This window comes from Primulina tabacum, chromosome 4, assembly GCF_025594145.1.
Source record: "Primulina tabacum isolate GXHZ01 chromosome 4, ASM2559414v2, whole genome shotgun sequence".
NCBI lineage: Eukaryota > Viridiplantae > Streptophyta > Magnoliopsida > Lamiales > Gesneriaceae > Primulina > Primulina tabacum.
In genome coordinates this window covers 8,036,096-8,053,062 of record NC_134553.1, presented here as the reverse complement: position 1 = coordinate 8,053,062, position 16,967 = coordinate 8,036,096, and the positions used below count along the sequence as shown (strand labels likewise).

The following is a 16,967-nucleotide window of genomic DNA, read 5'->3' as shown; positions in this document are numbered from 1 at the left end:
GACTGTCTCACAAGAGACCTACTCATAAAACTTTAACTCGTTAAACTTTTGTTTTTAGTTCACTAATTTTTATTTTGGAATATTTTGATTGATTTACTAATTTTATAAATGGTTAAGGTGGTGTCATGTACATCATTATTTTTCGACTTCACCTAAAAAAATTCCTATTTTATTTTTCACATTATGGATAGATCAAATAATATGGCTAATGAATATAAATAACTTTCATGATATTTTTAAAATATATAAAAAAACTTATATTATTTTATGTATAAAATAAAGTAATGATGAGGTCTTAAATAATATTTATAATTTGATAATTAGGTATGAAAGATCTTTTATCCTTCATTTTATTTATACTAAAACTAAAAATAATTGCTTCCTTAAACAGCTTCCCTATCTTTCATCGCCACTCCAAACATCTTTCATCTTTGGGCCCAGGGGTCCCTTCTCCCCATAAACTTCATTGGGCAGCAGATTCAGCTTCTTCCCCGGCAGCAGCATCTCCACCTTTCTCAATTCTTTGCCGAAATCATAATTTATTTTAGGACCCCATTCTCTGGCATAGTTCAGCCACTGCGGCTCAACCACCCCCTCCGCTGACACCACCGAAAACCTGGACCCGGTGTCCATCACTATTCCACTTTTTGCAGCTTCATTCCTCAACCCAATATTACCGGCCCCCTGTAAAAAAAGCCCCGCGGTGGAATAGCTTGCGTGACCGTTTAACGAGGAGTAGGCCACGAATTTGTTCCCATTTTGGAATTCCAAAGCGGAGGAATCAACCCATGTACCCCCACTGTGTTCGGAGAAGTAAACTTTGTTTAGTACCCCATCGAAGTTGCTGATTCTAAGCGTCAAATGCTCCCAGTCTCCCACGTGTTCTCCGATTTTCCCGAGTGAAATTTTATTGAATATTCCTATCTTTGCTGTTGCAGGGCCATTGAAGGGGTAGAATAGCCACATTTGAATGTCGGTAAATGTTGCTCCAAGCACTGGTTTGATGTGTATATAAGCTTCTGCGGATTGCAAATCTCCTTTCTTCACTCTTTCTCTGGCTTCTTCATCAATTGGCAGGTCTAGCCAGTATGCGCCGTCATTTGAGCCCCCTTGCGGAAGATTTGAGCCATCGGGCTCAATTGGGACAAGTCTTGACTCGTCTCCCTTTGTGTATAGCAATGCACCATTGCTGAAAAACCAATTTACTGAAGAGGGCAGGTGAATCTCTTGGGGATGGAAGTAAATATACGGCGCATATGTCTTGAATAATGCTTCAACTTGGCTTAGATTAGGCACGGAAGATAAGTTGAGATTGTTGTTCTTCAGACGAGATAAAGGTGGGGTGGAACTAGAAGTATCATTGGCGGTGTTTTCTTGGATAAAGAGTGTGCCTGTGCCAAGTGTTTCTGCTGCCATCCCTCCGTTATTTGGTCCTAAATCATGTATATTCAATCCATTATGTGCCCAAATCAAGTTATCAGATTCGGATTCATCTGCGAAGTCGGATCTAACACATGCAATCTTGTCTAGAGAAGGCTTATCAGGGGACGATGTAACGACATACCCGACGGCTCTGTAGCCGTCGGATGGTTTTGGGAGCCAGAAATAAGCAGTGTCTTCCGATCCATTTGTCTGGCTACTGTTAACCCAAACTTGAGTGTAGTCAATTGGACTCTTCAAGATCTGGCCTGATTGATCGCTTGCATCAGATTTTCCCACCAAAACCCAACCAAAAAGGGGTTGATTATTTGGTTGGGCATAGCTACCAAGCATCGAGAAACCATCTGGTATTGGAGATGGCTCAAAAAACGTCACCCCAAGATTGTCTGGTCCTCTTGTATATGTTGCCCCGATTTTCTTGAAAGATGATATTTGAAGCAATTGAAGACCTCCTATGTCCATTACTCCTTTCCCAAAGCCACCACCTGTCATTCAGGCAAAACCAAACATAAGGCCGGCATAGCCGGTGAAAGCGATACCATGCTAGAAGGTTCAAACCCAAAATACTAGTCCAAGTGGTGTAATTTATCAAGTCGATATGTTACTTCACAACAACTTTTGGACCCCATTTGAAATCTTAACATTGTTCATTCGTGAAATTTTGGATGACTTTCACCCACCGATTTGTCAAATCTAAAGCTGGTTAGTCTTTCTCGTATCACTCTTTTCGCTCATCCAATTTCGACAAAACCACTTGGGTTTGGTCATAAACACAAACGCCAGACTTGAAACCCAGAAACTTATACATTACAAAGAAAAGATTTCCAAGTTTATGTCATTTCCCTGCTGTTTATAAAACCAATGTGGGGTGTTTTAATGTTACCTGAATGCCGAAATGGAGTTGAGAAATAACGAACCTGAAGGCCAAGAGGGCAGTGGAGAAGGAAGCTTGAAAATGGTGTCGATAGGCAGAGAATTACTTGATCCCATGTCTGATGAAGATTCATTGCTACTCAGACAATTCCCCATCACCAATAACCTCAGCACGACGATAAATAAAACACTGAAATTGCTGGAGCGGATACATGTGCGTACGAGGAAAAGAAACAGACGGCTCAAAAACATATTCCAGGTATCAAGATTCAATCTTTTCATCTTCAAAATATATGCACACTAGTCTCTCCCACACAACAAAGTTGTTGCTTCCTTAGCTAAATATATGGTGAAAATCATCACCGGTATTTGGTACTTGCGTGTCGTGATCGGTGATCCCTCTCTCTTACATATTGAATTGGGGTGGCAGAATGATTGTTTCTTTGTGGATAAATAAAGATAAAAGTCAAAGTTAACGGTTACCTAATTTTTAAGTCTCAAAGAATTAACGGAAACCAATACATTTCTTTCAATTCAACGAAGTGCGGACTCCATTTATTCTTACAATTCGAACCCGACGGGAGAAAACAGGTGTAATTGGTTTTGACTAACAACTCAGCCAAATGCATAGCCATAACCGGCCAATCCACTTAGCCGCTCAATAAATAAATTTGAAAATTATGATATATGTTTTTTGTATTATTCATGATTCGTATAATTTTTTTCAGCTTGCACGGCATAAATTCTTGTCTAATGCAACAGTCAATAAATCATGCTAGTCAGCTAAACTTTACTAGACAAACCTTATGCGACATGTTTGTCCGAAAAAAGTGTTGATAGAAAAATAGAACTCCTTACAATTAGTCCGGTGCTCATCTATCTCACCTACTCGAACATCCTTCTCGGACAATGATTCATATAATCTTTGTAATATGTAAAGTTGATTTCCCTCTAAATTCTAGTTATTTAACAATCAAATTTCTGGGTCCATTTCATGTTTAACGAAATTTAAATTCAAAATGCTGATTAATATGAATTTTTTTAACCCGGTTGAGTTTAATAACAATGATACATATTATACTTCTGTAAAAAAAATAAGTTGGTAGTATTAAGACATGAAAGTGAAATATATGAACTCTAATCATATTTATTTTGATTTAATAACAGTTCCACATCTTTGGAACGCAACATTTCGTAATCTATTCATTTATTTGGATCCAACAGTACATCAGTTTATATATAGTAAGAAAAATTGACTCATTAACTACTATTTACGCCCATAAATACATACTTTTAAAATTAGACTCAACCTCGAGTCTCTGAAAATAAATTAATTATCCATCACATTTACTACTACTGTTGAGCCCATATTCTGCCAAGCTCAAATCATTTGAAACTCACTAACAATAAAACTCTAAAAAACACGAAGAAACCAACAGACGAGCCCGTGAAGGGATCGGTTAAGGACCACGATAGAATGAGTCGATCCATGATCTACGATGAATAAACGTGGAAGTTAGTCAAACTGCTCAATGGACTTGAACAAAAACAGAAATGAAGAATCAGAAAAAGACACAACAAAAACAAAATCTACAACAAAATTGTGTAGAATTCTCTCAATTCTTTGTCTGTTATTTCAATTTTCGACAGTCAAGTATTTGAAGTTTACATATTCTTTCAACTTTCTTGTAAAAACGTTGAGCAAGTTCATAACAACATAATTAGATTTGATGTTGTTAATGGATTCTTCATGTAATTTCATCATATTCCTCGTTTTATGTTTTCGTTTTTGGAGTTATTTCGAAGGAGTTAGAACGTATGACCAAATCGATATCATCGACGTTTGATTAAAGAAGTTCGATTATTTCACAACATTGGCATGATCACGTGCCTGACACGCCGCGCAAATTTTGTGAGAAACAACTACAATTTGGCTTTTAAAATTCCTAAGATAAACATCAAAATTTATTTCACATTTCAATTAAAAAAACCTTTAAATTGCACCACGATTTCTAGCATTGATAGTTTTGTTGTAAGAAAAGTATTTAAATAAAAAGGTTAAAAGCCATTTTCTATTAATAAATTATAACTTTTGTATTTTTATACACAAGTGCATTTTAAATTGTTTGATAAATTACAATTTATAATGGTTTAAAACTAACCATTGTATTAAACTTAATATATATATATATATATATATATATATATATATATATATATAATGATGATGATCACAACTATATTCTTGAAAATAATGTTAAGAAAAAGACATGATTAGACGATAACGGCGGAGATATAATTACGTGAAAAACATGTTTGGTTCAAATTAAACGATTGTAATGATCATTATTTCTACGATCTCTTGTTGCATGTGATCCCTTATTCAACCAAACAACATCACCGTTAACCTTATCATGATTTTGACAAATATAGGATGATTTATTATGATTGTTTGAATAGAGAAAGTGGTGGAGAGGACACGCGCGGAGCCATGTGTTGTATCGCCTGGGTGACTTATTTTTTATACATAAAATTTTGTCTTATTTTCCGATAGTCTGGGACTCTATTTGTCAATATTAGCTCAACCATGATTTAGAAAATTTTAGTTCGGATAAAAATGAAAACCCGTCGTGAGGATGAATACAAGTAATGAGGAAGAATATCTAATTTTGTGAATTGATTGGTGCCATGCCGTGTAAGTGTTAATTGTCAAATAATGGTTTGGCGATTTCACACTTTTACGTGTTCAAATAAACGAATGGTCCTCGCGGAGGAGTCGATGTCTATATATATATATATATATATATATATAAATGTAAGGCTCGGGATTTATTAGTCTTCATTGATGTGATATTCGGAAGATATGAGTATGCATGACATGTAATGAGAGGCACTAAATGAGATTATGAAGTGTTGCTTGAAGAAAGAGATCGCACCCGCGCTACGAACAAGACCGCACCCGCGGTTGATGGGCAGAAAGTTGGCCATTTTTACAGTAGGGTCACCGCACCCGCGGTCCAGAAGCAGCGCACCCGCGGTGCATGGACAGAAAGTTGAATAGAATTACAGTAGCAGCACCGCACCCGCGGTCCCAGAGGTAGCGCACCCGCGGTGCTGCTACAGTAGGGTGAGTGCACCCGCGGGGTAAACCAGAGCGCCCCCGCGGTCGATGGCTCTGCATTTTGGATAGGGCTGCCAAGAGCAGACCGTACCTGCGGTCAAGAAGCCACCGCACCCGCGGTGAAACGTGGTTATGGAAAAATAATGACACTTGCCCTTAGCCATGCAATATGAGGTGTTGTCTCCTTCATCCCTTTCATTCAGAAACACGAACCCAGAAGGAACTCCATGAAAGCTTCAAAGTTCTTCTTCTCGATAATTGAGGTTGTGCAATATCTAGCCATCCAAACTTAAATCCGAGCTTAGATTCGCGTTCGTCTTGACAAGAGCTTCGAAAGGGTATATACTTTATTACTTTCAGCATGTTTGATATTAAGATGTTGGAGGAATCTATATATGCTTGATATTATATGTTGTCGAAATGAAGGAGCACATATATTTGGTATCGGATTGAAAAACGGATAGAATATGCGATTAGTGTGAAATTCCAGCATATATGTATATGAGAATATACAGATTTTCAGGCTTATGGGTGATGGTGATCAAGAATTATGACTTGTTGATATTACAGATGACATTTGAGTTGCCGGTATACCGATAAGACGCCGTTATGCTACACAAATGTACCGAGATAGAATATTACTACGTACATGTATTGAATTGAGTTGAAGATTGATAGAATGATACTCAACATTATTATCTCAGAATCAATAGATGTTTATGATGAGGATTATGAGCTGTGTTATTATATCTGGATGTTGAGATTGACGGGGTTATCAAGACTGTTTTATTATGCCGTCGCAACATCAGTAGATTGATAATGATCAGATTCAGTAATGATTTCGTTTGTATCGTAATATTATTGATATGAATTAGATTGTACCTTGTTCAGATATGGATCAGATTATTTATCGATTTGAGTATTGATCAGAACATGTCTTGAATTGAGTTATATACTGATAGGGTATTTATATGATTGTCATTATCAGATTTGGATATGGACAGATTGGAATACAAGACTTCGTCTTCATCAGACCGAGAAGAGAAATGTATAATTCATGTGAATTCGGGAGATACGACTCGAATCAGACTTGGTTGGAGTTTCCCTAAATCACATACTAGATTTGCTATTGATCTTTGATTATTATTATGTCTTGTTTATAGATGTATATTCAAGCATTGAGATAGGAGAGTCATTAGCAGACTTGCTAAACTAGATGTTCGGTGGTATCGACGCTTCGGATCAGATTCACTCCGATTGCAGACATTCGATACAGACATGACCGAAGTCTAGGAATAAGACGTACAGTTACCCCGATTGGGAGGGTAGGTGACAGACAGTGACGTCTTATTCACACCGGGATCCCTAGAGTAGAGTCGAGTCGAGTCAAGACATGATTTGATTTGAATTGCATGTTTATATATATTGGTTTCATAGACTATGGAGCCCATTATTATTGCTTTGATTCATGATTTATGATTATGTATCAGCATGTATACATGTTTTATACTGAGATTTATTCTCACCGGAGTATCCGGCTGTTGTCTTGTTTTGTATGTGTGCATGACAACATGTGGGACAAGATCGGAGTCAAGAAGATGAAGAGAGATCGAGATTAGAGTGGTGATTCCGGACTTGGATGTAGAATTGGTTTAATACTTGAAATTTAGTAGTTAAACCTTAGATTAGTTTGAACTAGAAGCATGTTGTACAAGATATGTATTATTATACTGGTTTGTATAATAGATTGATTCCATTACCTTTCGCATTTTAAAGAAAAAATTTTTAGACCCTGTTTATCGTAATTGATAATTAAATCCCAAAGATGATTGAGAAGATGATTAGCGTCCGGGTCCCCACAATAAAAGACCCACAAAAATTTTATTTCATAAAACATGTATGATTATCTCCAATAAGTATTAATGCCTACACAGAAGCCACTAAGTGATAGATAATAGATAAATATACGGGAAAATTTACATTTTTAGTCTTATAATTTACACTCTTCCATAATTTGCCTTGCAAACAGAGCATTTGCATTTTTTAGTCTTGTAACTTTTTTAATTATTTTTGGTAATATTAATAGTGAATTTGTATTTTCAATCTGTGTAACTTGTATTTTTTCTTATTTTTTGACATATTTATCGGAGTCTATTGTGTTTCTTTCAAAATAATATTTTTTTTAAAAAAAACGATACATATGAAAGTTTTTTTTCAAAAATCCATGTTAACATTAACATCTTTAAAAAAAAAAGACCAAAAATGAAAAAAATGCAAGTTACGATACTGAAAATGCAAATTCATCGCTAACATGGTCAAAAATGGAAAAACACGTAAGTTACATGACGAAAAACGTAAATATATCGTTAACAATACCAAAAATGAAAAAAAAGACATGCAAATTATAGGATTAAAAATACAAAATCGCTGTTAACAAGATGAAAACTGAAAAAAATGTACAAGTTACAGGAAATAAAATTATAGTTAAAGTTCAAATCCTAGCAACATCAAGAACAACATCCTCAACTGTAATAAAAAAATATCTAAAAAATTAGTTTGATAAGTTATACCAGTTGTAGTAATAAATTATGTGTGTTGTGGATATACGCATAAATATAAAATGAAAGTATTCTAAAGTAATTATTATTTTGATGATGTTAGTTCAAAATATTTTGAGAATGAAAAGTTAATCATATAAATTTATGCGGTAAAAAATTATAAAATTGAATAGTGAAATATCATTTTTATATTAACTTTGAATTTTATAACTTAATCAAGATTAATTCCGAAAGTTTACATTGAAATTTATTTTTATTCCATTAAATAAATGTGTATCGAGTAGATCTCTTGTGAGACGGTCTCACGAATCTTTATCTGTGAGACGGGTCAATTCTACCGATATTTACAATAAAAAGTAATACATTTAGCATAAAAAAATAATATTTTTCATGTATGACCCAAATAAAAGATCTGTCTCACAAAATACGATCTGTTAGACTGATTACACAAGTTTTTGTCAGTGTATACATTTGATTCTGAAATCATAACTGATAATATTGATAACAATTTGTTTTCACAAAAAATATCTTTCACCCATAAATTATTCTTTCCTCTCTTTGAAAATAATTCAATTAAAATGTAATAAATAAATGTCTGTTATTTTCCATGACAAAACTAAAAAAAGGCTATTTTTATTAGGTTCGGTCTATGCACCCAGAATAGACGACAACAGCCCAAGAGTCACTCCACTCCAACTTTATATTTTTATTTTTTCGCGCTGTCTTCGTCTTCCCTCCTCTCCTCCACCTAGGGTTTTCAAAATTCCTAATCTTCCCCTAGAATCCACATAGTAGATTAACTAATAAATTTGTTCTTCTGATAACAACCGCTGATTTCAACGATATGCCGCCGATTAATTTGACGGAAGGCGCAATTGCGCTGCTATCGAGTGGCGAAGCGCAGGGGACTGACGTAAAACCCGTGCTTCAAGTTGCCGACATACGTTTGGTGAATACACAGAACCAGAACAATAACAATGAACGGTATCGTATCTTGTTGTCGGACGGAACGTTCACTCAGCAAGGCATGCTCGCGACTCAGCGGAACGAATTGGTACGGTCTGAAAAGCTGCAGAAAGGTTCCATTGTGCAGTTGACGCAGTTCGTTTGTAATCTTATTCAGAATCGCATGTCAGTATTCGAAATTCCCATTACACTTTTTATTTGATTTTGGGGTTTTCATTTCAGTTTCTGTTGTGCCTCTAATTTTTTTTTGGTGGGGTGGTGGGCAGTTGAACATCGAGGTAAAGAAAGAAGTCATACGCGTCTCAAAATTTAGCCTTTTCCAGTAAAGGAAAGGAATTGAGTACTTGTGCAATACTAAATTTGGCTTAAGATGGTTATTTTTAGCGTTTGAATTTGAAATTCATAAGTTAACTATATTCCCAGTATTTTACCTGATTGTTTTTACGATTTACCTTTTTCTTTTTTAAACTGTCATAAGCTATTGGTTTCTTCTGCTTGATTTGATTCTTTTGATTTTTTTGACTAAAGGATTAGTTTTTTCGCATTTGAAACTATTAAGTAGTAAATCATGCTGTCAGGCTACACTCTTTTAACTTGTTAGTTGAAGATTCCTGCAATAATGGATCAGGAACTTTGGTCATTGGAGTAGTTTATATAAATAATGCGGCAAGAAATCTTATTATTGTCGCAAGAAATCTTATTATTGTAGGACTTTAGAATTGAGGAATTGATACTAATCTAAAATGTAATGTATGCTCCTCTTTCCCAAAAATTGTTTCTGATGTACTTCATGTGAATTATTTGTTATGTTTCAGTTTGTGTATTATACTTTTCCCCTAAACTGGTGCAGGATTATAATCATTATTGATCTGGACGTGATACTAGAAAAATGTGACCCTATTGGTGAACCAAAGCAATATCCAAACAAAAATGACGGAAATGCGCCTTCAATTGCTAGACCGACAGCACAGATTCAGCCAACAAATCAGCCAGTTTCTGGAACTGGTGCACAATTTTATGCATCCGGTTCAGCTTCAAAGCCAAATGTGGGCAGTGAAATTCATGCTCCTCCTGTGATGGAAGGCCGGAATGCAGTCTCACACTCATATAATTCTTCCAGCAGCAATCTTGACTCTAGCAGATATGGTTCAATGAATGCACCTCAGCAGTATGCGAAATCAGAATCTGGTTCTGGGATTTCTCGGGCTCCTAACAATTATGTCAGGCCGCCTCAGTCACTTCATCATCAACCGCCTCCAATGTTCTCCAACAGGGGGCCTGTCGCTAAAAATGAAGCTCCTCCTAGAATTATTCCTATTGCTGCACTGAATCCTTACCAAGGAAGATGGACGATTAAGGCCAGAGTGACAGCCAAAGGGGAACTCAAGCACTACAGCAATCTTCGAGGTGATGGTAAAGTATTTGCTTTTGATCTTCTTGATTCTGAAGGAGGAGAAATAAGAGTGACATGCTTCAATGCTGTAGCAGATCAGTTTTACCATCAAATTGAGCCTGGTAGAGTTTATATGATTTCTAAAGGTTCGCTGAAGCCTGCTCAGAAAACTTTTAATCACCTACGCAATGATCATGAGATTTTTCTGGAGAGTACTTCAATTATTCAGCCTTGCTTTGAGGATGATAAAACCATCCCACAGCAGCAATTTCATTTTCTCCCCATATGTGACATGGAAGGCCTAGACAACAACAGTGTAGTGGATTTGATTGCTGTTGTTTGTTCTATCAGTCCATCCACCTTAATAATGAGAAAAAATGGTCAAGAAACTCAGAAAAGAACACTCCAACTCAAAGACATGTCAGGCAGAAGTGTTGAATTAACTTTGTGGGGAAACTTTTGCAATGCCGAAGGTCAAACACTTCAGAACATGTGCGACTCTGGGGTATTTCCTGTTTTGGCTGTGAAATCTGGTAGAGTGAATGATTTTAATGGAAAATCAGTGGGAACCATTTCCGCTAGTCAGCTGTTTATAGAGCCAGATTTTGTTGAAGCTCACAACCTCAGAACATGGTTCGACAACGAGGGAAAAAATACCACTGCTGTATCTATATCCAGGGAAACAAATTTTGTCCGGACTGATACACGGAAAACTGTAACTCAGATTAAAGATGAAAAATTAGGGACTTCCGAGAAGCCTGATTGGATTACAGTCTCTGCCACCCTCACGTTCATGAAAGTGGACAACTTTTGCTATACTGCATGCCCCATCATGATCGGGGATCGTCAGTGCAACAAAAAGGTTACAAATAACGGAGATGGGAAATGGAGATGCGACAGATGTGATCAGTTAGTTGATGAATGCGATTATAGATATATTCTCCAGATGCAAATCCAGGATCACACTGGATTAACATGGGTGACTGCATTTCAGGAAACAGGAGAGGAGATATTGGGCGTATCAGCAAAAGACCTGTATTATTTGAAATACGAAGAACAAGATGATGAGAAATTTTCCGAACTTGTACGTAATGTTCTGTTTACCAAATTCACATTCAAGTTAAAAGTCAAGGAAGAGACATTTAGTGATGAACAGCGTGTCAAGTCGACAGTAGTCAAAGCAGATAAGGTGAACTTCCAAACAGAGACCAAATATCTTCTAGACTCCATTGCCAAGTTCAAAGAAGAGGACTTGGGTTCTTTACCTCTTAAAAGTGAAAAACCCATTTCAGCATCTGGGCAGAATCACGGTGGAGGATTTGGTAGTGGAAGCAAAGAATCGAGAGCATCTACTATGAACTACAGTGGAAGGTAACATCAATGTGGCCAGAGACACACCGAGTCAGATGGGCATGTACGTTAATCAGTATAGTGGTTCACGACTTCCCCCTACTAGTTCTGTTGGTATGTGTATGAGTTGTAATAGCTGTGGTGCTAGTGGTCATAGCTCTGGAAATTGTCCTAGTGTTATGAGTGGTCCAGGGCAACAATCTTATGGAGGCAGCTTTGGCAATAAGTTAACCCCAGGGGCGAGTTCTGGGGGTGCATCCGGTGAGTGCTTTAAATGCCATCAATTTGGACACTGGGCTAAGGATTGTCCCAATTCAAGCAATGTTCCTCCAGCTTATGGTACCAGTAATGCAACTCCTGGGAGATATGGTACGGCATCAAAGCAATATGTTGGCGGGTTTTGAGTTTCTGCTGTACATAAATTAGGTTGTGTTAAGTTAAGAAGCATGAGATTCGTGCTTTGTCCTCCTGCTGGTTACGGATTTATCCTTGTTTAAGAAATAACAAGTGGAGTATGGATCTTTTGTGGCATGAACTCGTGTCAGATTGTGTAGCTTTGTTTTTTTGGAAGAACTTTATTGCCTTTTTGTTTTTAATTATTCCTATCAATCTGGATTTCTCTGTAGAGTCTCTTTTAGAACTGAGATCAAGGGAAACGAGAATCGTTGCACGTCCTCTTTCTTTGTTTTCCCTCAACAATGCGAACTTTAGAATGATTAAGTGAGTCAAGAGGGGGATATACGGACACCTTTGCGTGTAATATAATTGTGGGGGGAGGAGCACTCCCATCTCCACGTTTTGGGCATCTGCGCGCTTGATCTAATATGATGGGCATTAGCCTTGCCTTCTGAAAGGTTGGGACAGGCATACGTGAGGGTTCTCACGACACAAACTTGTAGTCGGGGTACATAAATGGGAAAAAGAACGACGTGTCTCCTATTAAGGTTTAATTTTAGAGCTTATAAATTCTCATAATTTAATTGATAAAAAAAATTTACAAAAAAACATATAGATTGTTAAAATAAATTTCATTAAAAAGAAATCTTATTTTAACATTTTATTTTTCAAATTTTTTTATATATCTTCTTAAATCTCTACATTATTCTCACTTTATCATTTTACTTTTTGTCGAATTTAAATAAAACTTTGTCCTATCTTTGTATTATGATATAAGAAACAAAAATGTCAAGATTTTATTAGTAAATTATTAACTACAATTTTTTAATTAACATTTTACTTATACACATTTAAAATAATATTGAATAATTTTTCTCCAAATAAAATTTTCCTGAATATAAATATAATAGATTTATTTTTTTAATATTAAAATTACAAAACTATTTTGATATATATATATTGGCAATTTTGACAATAAAAATATCTAATAATACAAAACACATTAACATGTTTAAAATAAGCTCATCCAAACACTTTAACTTATTTTTAAAATAAAACATCTAAGCTTATGCAAGAACTTGTACGTTAATCTTAGTTCGTTGTTTTAAATAAGTTTAGCCAAACACACTCTTAACATGTATATATAAAAAGATTTGCGTTATCTATATCTATTGCTATCAATGGGATGAAGTTGGCATCATAAGAGCATATAATGTACTTCTAAATATACACCTATTCAAATTGAACTCATACATACTATTATTATACGAACATGATCCTGTTTTGTTAACCATTGTGATCATTATTTTCGAGGGGTCATGGGAATTGTTTATGTACACGTAGTATCTTTCATTTTTCACACAATGAAAGTATTAATGAGAGAGTAGAATCTCCAGTGTTTTAAGAATTATCACCAAAATGTAAATGGATGAAGCCAGAACCATCAGCAGCTTCCATTCTGCAAGAAGGTTGAAAGAGCAAATGAATGCTTAAAGATCTGGCATTCCCATGCCACTTTTAGTATCATATGTCTTTTCCAGGACCAGATCCATTGGGGTGTCCTTGGGACCGACTGCACGCAAAGAAAAGAAATCAACCATACTGCAACATAGTTCAACAAAAAGTTGGCCTTTTTGGATGCAAGCAGAAAATCTATCATTCTGATCTTGATAGAACAAAAAATTTACAATTTAAGCTTTATTATAAAATATGTTGCTGCAGGTTTTATGAAGGTGCATAAATCTGAAAGATACCAATTGTTGGCCTAGGTGTGCTCCTTATCTTTAAGATCTCTGGACGAGGAATTATGGATTCTGATGCTCCAATACCTCTTGAAACCCTTACTTTACTACCGTCCTCTAAGTATTTGATTCCCACCTTACAGGGCTTCCTATAAAAGCAAATGTGAACCAGGATTTCATTTGGAAGTAAAACAATAAGATGAGGAATTGTCTCCTCACCTGGTGACTGGATCAATAACCTGAACATTTGAGACATGAAGGGGGGCTTCTACTGAGAAAATCCCACCTTCATGACCTTGCCCTTGCTTAATGTGCTTCTTTACCTGCAGTGAGACAATAAGTAGAAAGGAGACAAGTAAAGAAAATAAAAAACAAAAGGTAACAGTGAGCCAGTGTCAAGGAAGACAAACCCAGCAAAATTGGAATCCCATTCATATTTGAACTTCCTACTTTTTTTTTCATTTTCTCGAACTATTTTTTAAATAACCTAATAGCAGTAGAGACTTAATTGCATTCGAACTATTCTTAGTATTCCCTATATTGTGTTAGAACCGTTCTTACTATTCTATTTAAATATCTTATTTGAATTCAGATTGATCAATCTTAACAAGATTTTTATATGCAGCACCAATTTTCGTTGCAATTTGCATTCTTAGTTGTTTAATTTAGCTTGGCATTTCAAAAAACTTGTGTAAAAAATAAAATTGCAAAGAGAAATAGTGATAATTATGAAAATATTATTAACAACGACTGATTGTCTGAATCATATTCACAAACTCAAATAGAATACTAATAATAGTTTCATGCATTTAAATAATACTGGATATAACAATAGAACACTAATAATAGTCTAACACAATTTGGTATTACTAGAATAGTTCTAAAGCAATTAGGTAATACTGAAAATAATTAGAACCCGATAATGTTTTTAGTTCTAATGCTATTAAGCATTACAAAATAAGAAGACATGAAAATAATTATATGAATGGGAAAATTGTTACCATCAATAATTACATCCTCGTTTGAAATGGAAACTTATGACACAAGCCGAACCATATAGTTGAGGGAAAAACTACCACACATATCTACCACAACAAAAAATGAAAAAGGTCAAATATGCTCACAAAGATATGAGAAAGGACGGGGTTACGTCCCATACCACACATCCAGCCAGAAGAGTAGATAGAAAGGTAATATCACAAATGCAGTTTGACATACATATGTTTCAATTGAAACTTATTTGGAGATGCTTATGACAAATCCAAAGGAGTTCCGTTTTATTCACTCATTTACATTGCTATCTCATCCACGATTACATCTAAATAATACAATAAAAGAAGCTTCCTCGAGCTTTGCTTTCTTCATAAAAAAGTTTAAAGAAAATATTAACACTTCAAACACAAATTTTTTTGAACACATTAAACCAAAATACTTACCAAATTCTTGCCCTCGACAATAACACGATTTTGAGAGCGAACTACACGCTTAACTAGACCTGTCTCACCTTTATCTTTACCCCTAATTATCATAACCTGAAAATAAGGAAGAATAAGGAACAAGACAACAAATATGCATACACTGGCGTGCAATTACAAATCAAGTGAAAATTTAAAAATTACATACTGAAATATTTCTTAAGTTACATAAACTTCACTCGAAGTCCATGTTCCACTACTGTAATATTCTGGTCCACCGTTGAAGAACAAGATTTTGAGAAATAATAATAACAATAATGAGCAATAAAAATAGCCTTAATCTCCTCACATTATCGCCTCTCAGAATCTTCCAGTGATGAATAAGTTTTTGGGCAGCTTTCCAACCCATTTCGGCCTAAACCTATATAAGATTCCCTGCCAAGGCACAATCCAATAAGCAAAGTAAATCGCCAAATGACCGTTAAACTAAAGAGCTACATACATCGATATACAACGAAACTGAATAAAAAAATCTCCATTCTCGCACCTAAGTAAGGTAGAAACAGGGTTTAAAAAAAAAGACATCATAATCAGAAACGAGGGATCCTGAGGTTCACGAACAAACGAACAGCGAAAGAATCGATTGCAAAAACAGTATAAAAACCATGACTAAATTCAAATTTGTACAATCTAAAGAGAGAGAGAAAATACCTTGACGATCGAGGAAGTTAGATTGTGGAGCTGTGGCCTCAGTGGCTCCAAGATTTATGAATTTGAGGGGGTTTAGGGGATATGGCGAAGTGGTCGGGGAAATACTTTAATGGGCCATTGTTATTGGGCTCAGATTAACCAAGCCCATAAGGATTCACGAATTTTTTTAATTATATATTTTGATCTAGCAAAATGTTGATTTTAGCTATATATGAATCGACGTGTGACATTTTCAATCAATTTTTTAATCAATTAAAATCTTGTAACTATGTTATGACGATCGATTTTAGATTTTCGTCAAAATCACATAATTAATTATCAATATAGTCGTTAAATTTTTATAATTACGTTGTTAAAGACACATAAATGTCACACGGGATTTATTAACCACGTAATTATAAAAATTCAACAGTAGTCTTGACAATTTAATTACATGATTTTGATTAAAATGATAAAATTGATCGCTATAAAATAATTACATGACTATAATTGATTTAACGAAATTTAAAAGACTAAAAAAGTCACACATCATACATACATGACTAAAAGTAACATTTTGTCATTAATTTTTTCAAAATGTATCAAAGATATTTTTTTATGAATATTGCTATAATTTCTTTTGGAATAAATTCATTTGTGGTGAATTAAATTTATGTATTTAATTACCAATATAATAGTTAAATTTTTATAATTATGTTGAAGGCATATAAATGTCACAAAGGATTCAGTTGGATATAGATTATTTTAATGTTCCTTTTCGAAATAATTTTAATTTAATTTATTATGTTTGATAAATATTCAAAGACATTATAAATAAATTTTCAAAAAAAATAAATATTGATACTTACAAGTTTAAATATAAAAAATATTGATTATTAAAAAAAATATCAAATTTAACGACAGATTTAACGACATTTTTTAATAATCTGTTGCTTTTAGCAACGGAATAATTAACCGTGGACGGTTTTTGAAAACCGTCGTTAAAGGTCAACGACGGTTTAC

General features: G+C 34.9%; 3 protein-coding genes across 3 annotated transcripts; 1 reads left to right on the top strand and 2 right to left on the bottom strand.

Moving 5' to 3' along the window:
• Positions 1 to 221: 221 nt before the first annotated feature.
• On the bottom strand, positions 222 to 2,904 carry LOC142542955 (hypothetical protein At1g04090-like). Its single transcript, XM_075649891.1, has 3 exons — positions 2,358 to 2,904; positions 390 to 1,925; positions 222 to 359 (listed from the first exon to the last, which is right to left on the bottom strand). The coding sequence occupies exons 1-2, from the start codon at positions 2,593 to 2,595 to the stop codon at positions 397 to 399; spliced, it is 1,767 nt and encodes a 588-aa protein (XP_075506006.1). The 5' UTR covers positions 2,596 to 2,904; the 3' UTR covers positions 222 to 359; positions 390 to 396.
• Positions 2,905 to 8,683: 5,779 nt separating this feature from the next.
• LOC142542954 (replication protein A 70 kDa DNA-binding subunit A-like) lies at positions 8,684 to 12,382 on the top strand. Its single transcript, XM_075649890.1, is given in 3 exon segments — positions 8,684 to 9,123; positions 9,809 to 11,720; positions 11,722 to 12,382. Coding segments are annotated over 3 exon segments (2,583 nt in total). The 5' UTR covers positions 8,684 to 8,836; the 3' UTR covers positions 12,106 to 12,382.
• Positions 12,383 to 13,414: 1,032 nt separating this feature from the next.
• LOC142542953 (uncharacterized) lies at positions 13,415 to 16,046 on the bottom strand. Its single transcript, XM_075649889.1, has 6 exons — positions 15,966 to 16,046; positions 15,604 to 15,689; positions 15,276 to 15,371; positions 14,059 to 14,162; positions 13,852 to 13,988; positions 13,415 to 13,670 (listed from the first exon to the last, which is right to left on the bottom strand). The coding sequence occupies exons 2-6, from the start codon at positions 15,661 to 15,663 to the stop codon at positions 13,588 to 13,590; spliced, it is 480 nt and encodes a 159-aa protein (XP_075506004.1). The 5' UTR covers positions 15,664 to 15,689; positions 15,966 to 16,046; the 3' UTR covers positions 13,415 to 13,587.
• Positions 16,047 to 16,967: the final 921 nt, after the last annotated feature.